At 43.3% G+C, this 15,195-nt stretch overlaps 1 protein-coding gene across 1 annotated transcript; it reads left to right on the forward strand.

Annotated features, from left to right (window-relative positions):
• The first annotated feature begins 8,097 nt into the window (after positions 1-8,097).
• LOC102417888 (cytochrome c oxidase assembly protein COX14) lies at positions 8,098-8,599 on the forward strand. The gene has a single exon (XM_006105327.3). It carries the CDS (start codon positions 8,176-8,178, stop codon positions 8,347-8,349), a length of 174 nt encoding a protein of 57 aa, XP_006105389.1. The 5' UTR covers positions 8,098-8,175; the 3' UTR covers positions 8,350-8,599.
• The last annotated feature ends 6,596 nt before the right edge of the window (positions 8,600-15,195 follow it).

The following is a 15,195-nucleotide window of genomic DNA, read 5'->3' on the forward strand; positions in this document are numbered from 1 at the left end:
AACTTTCTGCTAAAGGAATTTGGAATATGTTAAACATGGATGAGTTTTTTATTAGAACATGGACAAAAGTTATAGATGTATTAGGGAGTCTATCCATGGATATCCATGTCCACAGGGCATTAAAATTTTTGGTGAAAACAGGTAATGCTACTTGTATATGCCTAGATGGAATTGGCAGTTTCAGCAGGGAAGGAATCGTATCTTCAGTGGTTGGCTTTGTGAGTTCTCTCTGAGCCAGGTAATAACTGAACCTTGAGTGGCTACTTAGAGCCTGAATTGGATTCCCTTAACTATTTAGATCTCCGCTTACTAGAATTCCTAAAAAATACTACCGTGATGAGTGTATATTCTTTTTTTCTAAATTCTTTATTGTTGAAAGTATTACATATTTCTCCTTTTTCCCCATTGACCTCTCCCTGGCCGCTCCTGCTCCTCAGCACATGCCCTCTACCCCCCTACTGTCTGTGTCCATTAGTTATGCTTATATGCATGCATATAAGTCCTTTGGTTGATCTCCCCCCCCCCCCACCCGTCCCCTTGGTTGATCTCTTACCTGCCCCCCTTCCCTCTGAGGTTTGAGGGTCTGTTAGATGCTTCTCTGTCCCTGGGATCTTTTTTTTTTTTTTCATCTGTTTACGTTGTTCATTATATTCCACAAATTATAGATTCTTTTTTAGGGTTTGATGTGATACTAAAGGGCCTTCGTAGCACTCAGACAGTCATATGCATAGTGTAGAAGGAACACTCCTTCCTTCCTTCCTTCCTTCCTTCCTTCCTTCCTTCCTTCCTTCCTTCCTTCCTTCCTTCCTTCCTTCCTTCCTTCCTTCCTTTAATGTGGCCTTTCTAGCCCAGAATGCTCTCATCATACCTTTGCAAGTCCTCAAGTTAACCCTGGCATTGTGGATCTGAGATGACTTGGGTGGGTTTTTGTTGACGAGGCTGTGTAGATTTTCTCCTAATGATGTGAAGTCAAAAGCATGTATTGATTTTAGGCAAAGGATTGAAGTGAACACAGTAATTGGAGGCACCGTAAAGGCTCCTCTATAGGACATGTAGTGTGCAGCACATTTTCTGGTTTAACTGCAATGCAGTTGCCATGTCTGTGGGTTCCAGGAAAGAAATTTGTTCCACTAAAATTTTGTATTCAGATTGTTTTGAAGTTAATTAAAATTAATACCTAAGGCCCAGCCAGCATGGCTCAGTGGTTGAACATCGACCAATGAACCAGGAGGTCACGGTTCGATTCCTAGTCAGGGCACATGCCTGGGTTGCAGGCTCAATCCCCATTGTGGGACGTGCAAGAGGCAGCCAATCAATGACTCTCTCATCATTGATGATTTTCTCTGTTTCCCTCAATAAAAATTACCCTCTCTGCCCTAGCCAGTTTGACTCAGTGAATAGAGCGTCGGCCTGTGGACCAAAGGGTCCTGGGTTTGATTCCAGTCAAGGGAACGTACCTTGGTTGCAGGCTCCCCTGGCCCAGGCCCTGGTCAGGGCTTGTGCAGGAGGCAGCCAATCGATGTGTTTCTCTCACATCGATGTTTCTCTCTTTCTTAACCTCTCGTCTACTCTCCCTAAAATATCAATGGAAAAATATCCTCTAGCAAGGATTAACAAAGATTAAAAGAAAAATTACCCTCTCTAAAATCAATTAAAATATATTTAAAAAAAACAACCTAAGAATTTCTTTACAAATTGTTTTTGTTAAGTGAAACAGTGGAATGATAAACATTTTTCAGGAATTATTCAAACATTTCACTGCCTTATTTATTCATAAAGTGGGTGATATTTAGGACAATTTATTATCTAAACTGGGAACCTTTTGAGAGAAGAGGAAGGTGCTGAAAATAATTATATATAGACACCAAGTATAAATCAGGATTGCCTAAGGCAAACTGATTCTTGCCTACTTACATATTATTCACCTATGGGTAATACTGACCCTCTTTTGGTGTTCACTAGTTTAAAAACAAGCCACAGCCTCAGGTTTGTACACGAATGAAGATTTAAGTCCCAAAGTACTTTTGACTGTAAATTACTTAGTTTTTCTTACGTGTATAGAGGACATATGATGTCAGATAGTCACTGAGCCAGCTCCTTATTTCAGCCCCATTAATGATGGAGTCTGAATGTGATCATTAGGCCTAACCTGAGGCAGTGGTTCTTTTTTTTTTTTTTTAATATATTTTATTGATTTATTACAGAGAGGAAGGGAGAGGGATAGAGAGTTAGAAACAGATGTCCCCTCTCAGGGGACATTGCAGTTTATTACTGATTACGGGGAATTGAGTTATTTCAACGCAACTTTTTGAGACATGCATGTTTCCCTGAAGTTTTATCTTGAAATGGCACAAGAAATTAAATCAAAATATCGTAAAATTACTAAGATATATACAAGAAATGTCAGCGGGTTTGTGTCGGATTAAACAATAAACTACATATTCCCGATGTGGGACAAAGAAAACGGGACTGCATTGTGTGTTCTAACAGGAAAACACCTGGTGGCAGGCGTCAAACCACTTATTACTGTCAAACATGCACTAATCAGCCTGCCATGCATATTGGGGAGTGTTATAAAACTTATCATACTGTACAAAATTATAAACAATAAAATATTGTTTTTTTTGCAAATATACATTCCTCGATATCACCCAATTCATATAAGTCCAATATCATTATAATACGTTACTTGGTTCCAAAATTATACTAAATAATACGAGGGTCTGTAAATGCACGTTTCCGCCGCAAAGTAGCGTCGAGTAGCTGGTAGCCAATGTCCAGAATGGTTCAGAGTGCAAAGGGTTAATATATTTTATTGATTTATTACAGAGAGGAAGGGAGAGGGATAGAGAGTTAGAAACAACGATCAGCTGCCTCCTGCACACCTTCCACTGGGGATGTGCCCGCAACCAAGGTACATGCCCTTGACCGGAATCGAACCTGGGACCCTTCAGTCCTCAGGCCGACACTCTATCCACTGAGCCAAACCTGTTAGGGCTTTTTTTTTTTTTAAATATATTTTTATTGATTTCAGAGAGGAAGGGAGAGGGAGAGAAAGATGGAAACATCAATGATGAGAGAGAATCACTGACCGGCTGACTCCTGCACGCCCGCCCCCCACTGGGGACTGAGCCCACAACCCAGGCATGTGCCCCTGACCGGAATAGAATCTGGGACCCCTCAGTCCACAGGCCAACGCTCTAACCATTGAGCAAACCGGCCAGGGTGAGGCAGTGGTTCTTAAACTAGCATGCATCAGAATCACCTAGAAGGCTCGTTAAACTACTGAGGGGATCTAGAATTTTTGATTGAGAAGATCTGGGGTAGAGCCCAACAATTTGCATTTCTAACAAGTGCCAGGTACTGACAGCAGCTGCTGTTTCGAACTAACGTATACACACACAGCAGATAATTCTCTACTTAATATGTAATTAAAAACATTGGATAAGCTATATTTGTTGAATTAATGAATGCAAGTCTAGAAATCTGCAGGATAGCACTTTGAAAAGCTACTTTAAGATAGTTTTTTTTTTTTAATATATTTTATTGATTTTTTACAGAGAGGAAGGGAGAGAGATAGAGAGTTAGAAACATCGATGAGAGAGAAACATCGATCAGCTGCCTCCTGCACATCTCCTACCAGGGATGTGCCCGCAACCCAGGTACATGCCCTCGACCGGAATTGAACCTGGGACCTTTCAGTCCGCAGGCCGACGCTCTATCCACTGAGCCAAACCGGTTTCGGCTAAGATAGTTTTTTAAGGGAAAGGTCATAACTGCTCAAGCAACTGAATTAAGCTCAGGAAAATTAATTACTGTACCTATATAGGTTTCTTTGTTTTCACTTCTCACCCTCAAGCTGAAAAGTGGCTAATTCCTTTGTGAGGTATCAAATTCTGAACAATTGCCCAACTGTGTGGCTCAGTGGTTGAGCGTCAACCCAGGAACCAAGAAGTCACCAGTTCTGGTCAGGCATATGCCCGGGTTTCAGGCTCCATCCCCAGTAGGGTGTGCAGAAGGCAGCCAATCGATGATTCTCATCATTGATGTTTCTCTCCCTCTCCCTCCCTCTCTGAAATCAATAAAAGTATTTTTAAAAATTCTGAACAACCGAATACGGAGTGTCTATGTGTGGTCAGCGTGGCCTCTACTGTCAATTGGGTGAAGCTGAGTAGGATGCTCAGATATAATGTGAAGGTTAAGTGCTTCCTGTGAGGAGGGGCCTATCACCTGGCTTGGGCAGGAACATAGAGTAGGTTGCTAAGCTGAGAGGGGGGAAAATTTGAGATGGTCAGCAGGGGAAGAAGTAAATAGACAACAAAGCCTTTTTGACAATGAGATCTCAAGAAAATGACAAGGCCAGGATTAGGCAGATATCAGAAGCAATAAGGGAGCATCTCTTGAAAATATGTGAGCAAAGGCTATCATTTCAATTCCAGATTCTCTGTGTCTCTGGCCAGAGGTTAGTCATCTGCCTGAATCTTAAAGGACTGACTAATCTTCAAGGCAGTGACTTCATCCTCTGAGGCCTTAACCAGAGAGCCTGTGTTTTCTCCGTGAGGCAGGAGGGGGGTTTCCATGACTAGTTAGGCCCTCATGGAGAAATTGCTTTGAATGGGCAAGGCAGTGGTGAGAGAAACTAAACTGGGCTAAGTTAGATACACTTCCAAACTGTTGCTCCATTGCGTTCCAGAACTAGAGGATGTTGGTAGTCAATGGGACTGGTGAGGTGTGGAGTCATCCTGTGTTGCCCCCCCAGGCCCTACCCAGGGGTGGACGGTAATGCAGATGACTGTGTGCAGGCTGACTTCACTGTCCAAAGGTCTCATCTAGTGGGTGGAGAGCGTAATCCTCGAGGCTGTGTCAGTCTTACTGAAATCAGGCAGATTATCATCTTAATTGCAGGGGATCATCTTAATTGCAGGGGAGTTGATTGGTTTGAACTAGAACTCAGCCAGTGGTAGGGCCATGCAGACAGAGGCCAGCCCCCCAAAAAGAGGATTTTGCAGACTGTCAGGACCCCAACCACAGTGGCAGGAGTCCGAAGCAGACCCCAAATTCAGCAAACATCTTGGGCAGGAGTAAAGATAGAGGCTCATCTATACGATTTTGATCGAAGACAAGAGCCCTGGGAAAGTGGTGGCATTTGGGTTTATACCACATTTAGGACAATGAAAGTAATACATTCTAGCCATTGGTGTGATGAACACCCTAAAATACCAGGCTGCTTGGATTGTTAGCTCAAAAACCTGGTGTGGCTAAATCTGCAGTTTATTTTTTAAAATAATATTGTATTGATTTTTTACAGAGAGGAAGGGAGAGGGGGAGAGAGTTAGAAACATAGATGAGAAACATCGTTCAGCTGCCTCCTGCACGCCCCCTACTGGGGATGTGCCCGCAACCAAGGTACATGCCCTTGGCCGGAATCGAACCTGGGACCTTTCAGTCCACAGGCTGACGCTCTATCCACTGAGCCAACCCAGTTAGGGCTAAATCTGCAGTTTTAGAAAGAACCTGCTGCTTACACCATGCGGGTTGAAAGGGGGGGTTCCCACGGGGGTTTTTAAGGTGGTTTTAGAGATTTATTAATCCAAATTTCTAGGCATTCTATATATTTAATACTAGAGCCCCGGTGCACAAAAATTTGTGCCTCGGGGGGGGGGGGGGTGGTCCCTCAGCCCGGCCTGTGCCCTTTCGCAGTCTGGAACCCCTTGGGGGATGACCACCTGCTGGCTTAGGCCTGCTCCCCTGGGAATTGGGCCTAAGATGGCAATCAGACATCCCTCTGGCAGCCCGGCAGCCCTTGGGGGATGTCCACTTGCCAGTGGGGAGCAGATCTAAGCTGCAGTCAGACATCCTTAGCACTGCTGAGGAGGCAGGAGAGGCTCCCACCACCACCACTGTATTGGCAGCCATCAGCCTGGCTTGTGGCTGAACAGAGCTACCCCCCTGTGAGAGCGCACTGACCACCAGAGGGCAGCTCCTGCATTGAGCGTCTGCCCCCTGGTGGTCAGTGTGTGTCATAGTGACCAGTCATTCCCAGTCTTTCTGCTGTTAGGGTCAGTTTGCATATTACCCTTTTACTATATTGGATAGAGGCCTGGTGCACGGGTGGGGACCGGCTGGTTTGCCTTGAAGGGTGTCCCGGATCAGGGTGGGGTCCCACTGGGGTGCCTGGCCAGCCTGGGTGAGGGGATGGTGGCTGTTTGCAGCTGGTCAACACTCCCTTCAGGGTGGGGGTCCCCACTGGGGTGCCTGGCCAGTCTGAGTGAGGGGCTGAGGGCCATTTTCAGGCTGGCCGGGACTGAAGCTCCCAGCCTCTCCTTTTTTTCTTTTTTTTTTTATTCTGGGATTTATTTACCTTCTATAATTGAAACATTGTTGCCGTCACTGGCGCTCCCAGCTCTGAGGCCGCGGCCCCCTGAAAGCAGGTATCTGGGGTTTGTTTAGCTTCTATAATTGAAACATTGTTGCTTTCGGAACTCAGAGCTGGGCCGTGGCAGGCAGGGAACCTTGGCTTCCTCCATCACTGGAGCAAGCAAGCCTCCTGCTCTCTTCAGCTGCATGACTGCCGGCTGCCATCTTTGTTGGCAGTTAATTTGCATATTGCCCTGATTAGCCAATGGGAAGCGTAGCGGAGGTACGGCTAATTACCCTTTTGTCTTTTATTAGATAGGAGGATGTTTTGTTAGAGCCAGCCTAATTTCAAATTGCATGAAATCAAATTCAAAGGAAATCAAGATTTGGAATAAAGTAAGAACTCTGCCATTCAAATGCTAAGCCTTGAGCTCTGCTGTTAATTTTCCTGTTTTAGAACCTGGTCTAGTTTAGGGTTTGGTTGCCTGGCCCGCTCCCAGCAGTCTGCAGATAAAGGTCACTTTAGGAAACTGACACCCAGAGGTGCAAACTGTGGTCATCCACAAGCTTTCCCGGGCATTCAGCATTGCTCCAGAGGGAAGGCATTGACCAGAGCCAGTGGTTCTCAACCTGTGGGTCGCAACCCCTTTGGCGGTTGAATGACCCTTTCACAGGGGTCGCCTAAGACCATCCTTCATATCAGGTATTTTTACATTACAATTCATAACAGTAGCAACGTTACAGTTACGAAGTAGCAACAAAAATAATTTCATGGTTGGGTCACAACATGAGGAACTGTATTTAAAGGGCCAGAAGGTTAAGAACCACTGGACCAGACCCTCAAACCTCAGAGGGAGAGCAGGGGACCGTGGGGGTTAGGGGGAGAGATCAACCAAAGGACTTGTATGCATGCATATAAGCATAACCAGTGGACACAGACAGTAGGGGGGTGAGAGCACGAGCGGGGACACATATGTAATACCTTAATCAAGAAAGAAAAGAAAAATTTTAAAGGGGAAAAAAGATCATTTAGGTGAGACTAAAGGAACAACTTTAAAGAACTGCTCTTCTCATTGGGACTGCTTCCAACTGCAATTATAAGCCCGTGCTTTTCTTTTTCTTTACCCCTTCCTCCCCCTTTCCCTCAACGCGCCCCACCCCCCCGCAACCCCGCCCCATCATCGGATAAAACTTGAATCAATTCCAGGAGATGGATTTTGCTGCCTGTGTAAAATGTTCTGCTTCTAATCAAATGGACATTGCAGGAGTATATAAAAATAGTTCTGTTCTCCACACAAATGAATTCATTTAAGCAGTGCACAGTTTCGATTTCTTACTACCTTTTGGAGAGTAGAGCGTTAGGGAATCTAAAGGTATCATCATTGCATGAAAACTGCTGAATAAGAAATACCTCAGTGGTAAACAACTGGCTGAACCGCCTGGGTACATCTGAGATAAGGGAGCACATTCTTTATTGTGCCTGAAACCTGTTTCCTATACAAGGATGGCCCATGCCTTGCTTACAGAGGAACAATAATGTAACCTTGAGCACACAGCACAGCTCTGCTGCTTGCTCTTCATTTGCAGCTGTATCCTTAGACAAGGCTGCTTCTTGGGGGCTCCAACAAAAGGATTAAAAGATTCTGATAGCTGGAAAAAAAACAAAAAAAGAGTCCTTGTCTTTTCTGTGGGAGATCCTACACTGTGGAGAATCTGTATTAATTAAGAAATTTTGGGGGCGGCGCGGGCTCCCGCCTCAGTGTCCGGCACGCGGTGCGCACTCTCTGCGTTGGGAGTCGTATCCTAGAGGGGGACGACATGCCAACTGCCAAGCAACTAGCTGACATTGGCTACAAGACTTTCTCCACCTCCATGATGCTCCTTACTGTGTATGGGGGCTACCTCTGCAGTGTTCGAGCCTACCACTTTTTCCAGCGGCGCAGCTCCCGGCGCCAGGCTGCAGAAGAACAGAAGACCTCAGGAGTCCTGTAGAACTGGGGGGCTCTTTTCCTTGACCAGAGAGGCCTGAGGCATGCTGTGGAAAGAGCTCACCTTCAATCACCCAAATCAAGAGAACCAGGGCCTTAATGGTTTTCAAGTCCTGCTGGGGATAAGTGCCCATGTTTTCTCTGGAACTGCCAGTTTAAGGAGGCTGTCAAATTGTAGCAGGAATTGGGACAGAGGGAGGCACATGCACTGGCATTAAATATTTTGTCATGTGAAAAAAAAAAAAAAAAAAAAAGAAATTTTGTTCATGTAAAGTGCATGAACCTGTCAGAACTTCCTTCTAATAACAAAAATCATTGTGGACATTGCTTGGGTAACTAATTTTTGGCTTATCGAATTTTTCCCTTCATATTTTCTAAGTCGATATTTTAAAACACCTATTCTTTACTAACATATTTAAACTTTAAAAATATTGTGAAGTCTAGGTTAGATATCTCAGTCACCTTTTAAATATTTGGCTCTTGGACACCCTGGCCAGGTAGTTCAGTTGGTTAAGGCATCATCCAGATACACCAAGGTTTCGGGTTCAATTCCTGGTCAGGGCACATGCAAGAGTCACCCAATGAATGCATAAATAAGTGGAACAACAAATCCATTTTTTTTCTCTTTCTCCCCCTTTCTCTCAAATAAATAAATATTAATACATATTTGGACCTTGGTGTTTACAGTGTCTTGAGAGCAGGTGGCTTTCCAATTCACCAGTTTTAGAACCCACGTGCCTGGATCTCTTGCACCATCACAATTGTGATGTGGTTAAGGGGACACCTCTCTGAGGTTTGTCCTAGGTTCTCAGTATGGGGGTTAATGTAGCCTCAGAATGGAACTTTTCCCAAAGATTTTTTAAAATGAGCATTTACTTGTATTTTCATAGCCTTTGCCCTAAAAATTCTCTGAGCTGCAAAGTCAGGTGCAGATTTCACCTTTGATTACATGCACATGTGGTCCAACAACAAATTATATTGTACTGCTGCTCTTAGCAGTTCAGGTAAGTGAAATTCAGAAAGCGCCGGGAACCAATTTAAATGTGATCTCCAGGAAGCTATTAAGTAGAAGTTATGACAACACTGACTGTAGAATTCAAAACTTTGAAAACTTTTTCACATCTAAAGAGACAAAATATGAGGGATTTGCATGCTCTGGTTCATGATCATTCTAAAATTTCTAATTCCAGCTAACCCAAAGACAAATTAGTTGGGATTAGTTTGCTATGACAAATTCTTTGCATATCAGAATCAAGGGTCATATCAGATTTTGGAAAATTGATAGAGCACTTAATAGTCTTTCCTTCAGCAAAAAAAAAAGAAAGAAAAAGAAAAATTTGGTCATGTTATTTTCCCCATTCTAAAGGTGAGGAAATGCAGCCAAAAAAATAAAAAGTTACTCCATCGTGGTGCCCAAATAAATGGTAAAGTTTCAATGTTTCACATCCTTGGGCCTCAATAAAACCTCAGAGCCACTTCCTAGTTGAACCTGTCTTTTTATAAGAACGCATTTCTGAATGCAGCTCACTGTTTATCTCAAGCCTTTTTATCTTCCTTCAGGCAGGGAAAGAGCAGAATCTCCTCCTCATATAGTATAAAGAATAAATATTTAATGGCCATTCATTTTCTTTCTTAGCTAGATGGACCTGTTGAAAGCCAGTTCCTGGCCACACAAAGACCGCTTGCCATTTCTGACTACAACATAAATATTTAATTAAAACCTACTTTAACCCATTCTTCCTTAAGGCATAAAGTACACTTGTAACCGTGGGCTACACTTATGCCATTTTCCAAATCCATCTGTTATTTGTCCCAGAACTTTTGCACTCAGGAGGCATTCACCTGGCTGTGAAATGTTTCCAGGTGAATATTTAACCTTTGTGCTACTGTTTTCAGAAGAGAACCAACCAACCACCCACCACCACGAGAACTGGAATTTGAAATAAAATGAGAATTCTGTTCTGTTCTAAAGCTAATCCTTTCGGCCACCATTGTTTCTGTAATGTCTTCGTCCTGTTGACTCTTCGTTGTGTGGGGTCTCTGGCAGTCTGCAGGTCACCTCGGAAAACGGAAGCTTGCCCTGGTCAGCGTGGCTCAGTTGGAGTGTTTTCCACCAGGAAAAGGTGGCAGGTTCCAATGGACGCAAGACACTTGGTGGGGGAGGGAGGGAGGCGGGGCGGGGGGGAGGCCAGGGGAAGGTCAATGGAGAAAAAAAGGAGACATATGTACTACTATTTGAAATATTTTAAACAATAAAATAACATTAAAAAAAAAAAAAAAGGTGGCAGAGATTCAATTCCCAGACAGGGCACATAGGTTTTGGATTTAACCCCTGGTCAGGACACATATGGGAGGCAACTGATCAATGTTTCTCTCTCTCTCAAATCAATATAAAAGAAAAAATTTAGCCCAAATGGTGTTGCTCAGTGGTTGAGCATTGACCTATGAACCAGAAGGTAATGGTTTGATTCCCAGTCAGGTCACATGCCCAGGTTGCAAGGGAGCCAGTCAGTGATTCTCTCTCATCATTGATGTTTCTATCTCTCCCTCTCCCTTCCTCTCTGAAATCGATAAAAATATATTTTTTAAATTTAAAAACAAAAAAGCCCAGCCAATGTGGCTCAGTGGTTGAGTATCAACCCATAAACCAAATGGTTCATCTCTAAAATAAATAAAACCATATTTTTAAATAGTATTAAAAAAAACCTGAAGGGAGGGTAAAAAAGCTGCAATGCACACGCCTCTTGCTCTCCTTGGCATTCACATTGCTTCAGCAGTACCCTTGCTTTAAATTATTAAGGATTTGTCTTAAATATTCTTTAACAAATAGCAGACCAATTCTTATTTCCTGAGCCAGCCTTCTTCTGCTTGAATAGCTCAAAAGGTTTTGAAGTAAGTCATCATTTGATTCCATGGATTATGAAGTCACACGAACACTTCTGTTATGATTATTGAGAAAATGGGTAGTTATTCTGTTGATTATATACAGATACAGGAACCATGTCAGGCACCAAGGCATGTGCCCTGGGACAACTGGAAAAGGTAAAAGGTTGAAATGTCATGGTGTAAGTATAAGAAATAGGGACCTCCTAGAGATGGTGTATGGGGCTTACTCAGTGCAAATAGGAAAGGACTGATTGACCTGGCATATGAGAACAGGCTGTGTAACTTTTGATTTTTGTTTTGTTTTGTTAATCCTCAACTGAGGGTATTTTTCCCACTGCTTTTCAGAGAGAGTGGAAGAAGGAAGGAGGAGAGAAACAGAGGAGAGAGAGAGACATTGATGTGAGACAGACACTGGCTGCCTCCGCACTCTCCCTGACGAGGGGCCAGGAGTGAACCTTTGGCCCAGGTGCCCTTGACCAGGAATGGACACTTCAGTGCGCAGGCTGATGCTCCACACACTGAGCGGCACCGGCCAGGGCCTGTTTCATTACTTACAAAGTTATAAGAACCCAATTTTCAGCTTTATTCCACACTAAGAAAGAGAAAGCTAATTCAGGCCAGCTGTGATTTAATGGCACTTGCACGAATAGTAAAACCAGGGGTCCTCAAACTTTTAATTTTTTATTTATTTTTTAAAAATATATTTTATTGATTTTTTTTTACAGAGAGGAAGAGAGAGGGATAGAGAGTTAGAAACATCAGTCAGCTGCCTCCTGCACACCCCCCACTGGGGATGTGCCCGCAACCAAGGTACATGCCCTTGACCGGAATCGAACCTGGGACCCTTGAGTCCGCAGGCTGACGCTCTATCCACTGAGCCAAACCGGTTAGGGCCTCAAACTTTTTAAACAGGGGGCCAGTTCACTGTCCCTCAGACCGTTGGAGGGCCGGACTATAGTTTATAAAAAAAAAAAACTATGAACAAATTCCTATGCACACTGCACATATCTTATTTTGAAGTAAAAAAACAAAACGGGAACAAATACAATATTTGTATTTGCATGTGGCCCTTGGGCCGTAGTTTGAGGACCCCTGAGTAAAACTCTTTATTAAACTTCTTAAAATAACAGTTGAAAGTCTACGCTGCAGGGTCAGGGCCACTCCAGTCTTGCACTGTTCCTAGCAGTAACTACTTCAATGCCATCTTCCCAGCTCACAATGCTTCCCACCTGTAAAGGGACTGTGCATTATTAACTTTTAACTTTAATTACTTTGAGCAAATGTATATTCTTTCAGGTCACGACAACGGTTCTCGTACCCTTACTACATACCTTCAAAACAACACTCTCAAATGAAAATGGTTTTACATACAAATTTTAATTGAGAGAATGATGGAGGGACTGTAAATCAGAACAGATAAAGCTTGGGGTAAGGAAACATGCTAGAACTCTGGAATTTTGCATAAACAAGGTATAGTTTACAAAACTATTGTAAGAAATTACACTTTGTAAAAATCTGTGTTATCCAGTATAATGGATAATCTTTTTTCAGTATTATTTTACCCCTCTTCTATCCCAAGTCTTACCCTAAATCATGCTTCACTTAGTCACCTTTTAAAGTGACATGATAGCCCTAACTGGTTTGGCTCAGAGTGTTGGCCCTCGGCCTGAAGGGTCCCGGCTTCGATTCCAGTTAAAGGCATGTACCTTAGTTGCGGGATCGATCCCCAATAGGGGGCGTGCAGGAGGCAGCTGATGAATGTTTCTCTTTCATCAATGTTTTTTAATTCTCTAACCCTCTCCCTTCCTCTCTGTAAAAATCAGTAAAAAATATATTTTTTAAAAAGTTACATGATAAAGTAAAAAATATATTTTTAAAAAAGTTACATGATACAGCTATTCCTCATCCTCCCAATTTATGGGGAGAACCCTGAGGGGATGAACCAGACTGTGGGGGTCTACCTTGGATCACGCAGACACTTAGGGGACTGTTGGCCTGCCAAACCTTGGAACACTCGCTGAAGGCCCCACCCAGCTTCATAAAGAAGGGAAAACATTTGGATTGCTTTTCTTAGTTCTCATGATAGATACCAAATAAAAACAAGATGTCTCGGATTCTCTTCATAATGAACTGGAATTCAGGGAAATTTACTTAAAATTCTTCTTTAAGAGCCTGTACTATTTTTGGAAAAACAGGTTATGATAGATGCAGTTTAAGAATGATGCAGCTGTGATGAACTGATCAGAAACTGATGTGTAGCTGCTTCGGCAATAACGTCAGCCATCTCTCTCTGTTCTTGCTCAGTGCCCGGCATGGTTTCTGGCATAAACTTCTTTGGGGGCATCTACATTGCTGTTAGGTGACTTGAGTTAGGCACTTTGATACATCAAGTCCTTTGTGGTTTCCCCTTTTCATTTGCAAATGTTGAGCATAGAGCTTTAAGAATGGAGATGTTGCCCGAACCGGTTTGGCTCAGTGGATAGAGCATGGGCCTGCGGACTGAAGGGTCCCAGGTTCAATTCCAGTCAAGGGCATGTACCTTGGTTGTGGGCACATCCTCAGTAGGGGGTGTGCAGGAGGCAGCTGATCGATGATTCTCTCTCATCGATGTTTCTAACTCTGTATCCCTCTACCCTCCTCTCTGTAAAAAAAAATCAATAAAATATATTTAAAAAAAAAGAATGGAGATGTTGTCAACCATAATAGAAAGGAATCAGGCATAAAATGTTTGAGGGTGAAGAGTAGATGTTTTGCTTTTTGTTTTTTTAATATATATTTTTTATTGGTTTTTTACAGAGAGGAAGGGAGAGGGATAGAGAATCAGAAACATCGATCAGCTGCCTCCCGCACACTCCCTACTGGGGATGTGCCCACAACCAAGGTACATGCCCTTGACTGGAATCGAACCCGGGACCCTTGAGTCCACAGGCCGACGCTCTATCCACTGAGCCAAACCAGTCAGGGCTATGAAGAGTAGATGAATGAGAGTTACAGAGGGCAGACATCTTCATTCTGGATGCCTAAGAAGGGGTTGTCCCAAACATTTGGGTTAGGAATGCTATATTGAGTTAAAAATGGTGAAATAAATTATTTTTGCTCATTATCCTCTATTCAAAGCAACTAAAAATACAAAAGAAATGAAATAGAAGGAAAATTATCACCTCCAATGAAAGAACAGCCACAACTACCGCCAAGTAAGCATGCACCTCCACTCTTAGACCTTGAACAATATGTATTTTTCCCACAAGTGCCAGAGTCTTTAAAGGAATAGTCTTGGTTAGAGCAATCTGGTAAACCATCAAGGACAGGCCACCGGAGCCCTCGCCAGTTTGGCTCAGTGGATAGAGTGTTGGCCCGTGGACTGAAGGGTCACAGGTGCAATTCCGCTGCCCTGGGCCAGGCGTGTGCAAATCAATCACATTGATGTTTCTGTCTCTCCTCCTCTTTTTCACTCTCTCCAAAAATCAATGGAAAAAATAACAGGAGAGGATTAACAAAACAAAAAAAAAGGACTAGCCACTGGTGAAGCAATATGCTTGTAGAGAACCAGTTTCTGTCCAGGAGGTGGAACTGGGGATAAAGCGAGCCATTCGTATGATCTCTACCCTCGCTTCTTACTTAAGGAGGAGACTTAGAGGTGAAATGAGTGAAAGTGCTGCTGTGGTAGCAATAGGCAGAGGGCTTTGCATCAGTCTCTCGAATCCTAAAAGCAGAAGGGAGATGTATTCCTAGAGAAAGCAAAGGAAATAACAGATTTCGTGAAAGAGCATTTGAGATGCCCAGAGGGTGTGACTCAGTTGGGCCTCCTTTCAAGCACCAGGAGGTCAGGGTCAGAGCACATGCCCTTGATCCCAGCAGGGAGCATGCAGGAGGCAGCCAATGGATGTTTCTCTTTCCCTCTCCTTTCCTCTCTAAAGCAAATGAATAAAAAACTCTTTAAAATATATATATATATATATATATA

The sequence above is a fragment of the Myotis lucifugus genome, unplaced genomic scaffold (genome assembly GCF_000147115.1).
Source record: "Myotis lucifugus unplaced genomic scaffold, Myoluc2.0 scaffold_671, whole genome shotgun sequence".
Taxonomy (NCBI): Eukaryota; Metazoa; Chordata; class Mammalia; order Chiroptera; family Vespertilionidae; genus Myotis; species Myotis lucifugus.

What these genes read in the sequence shown, in the direction of transcription:
- LOC102417888 (XM_006105327.3), top strand. Translation starts at nt 8,176, where the DNA reads ATGCCAACTGCCAAGCAACTAGCTGACATTGGCTACAAGACTTTCTCC.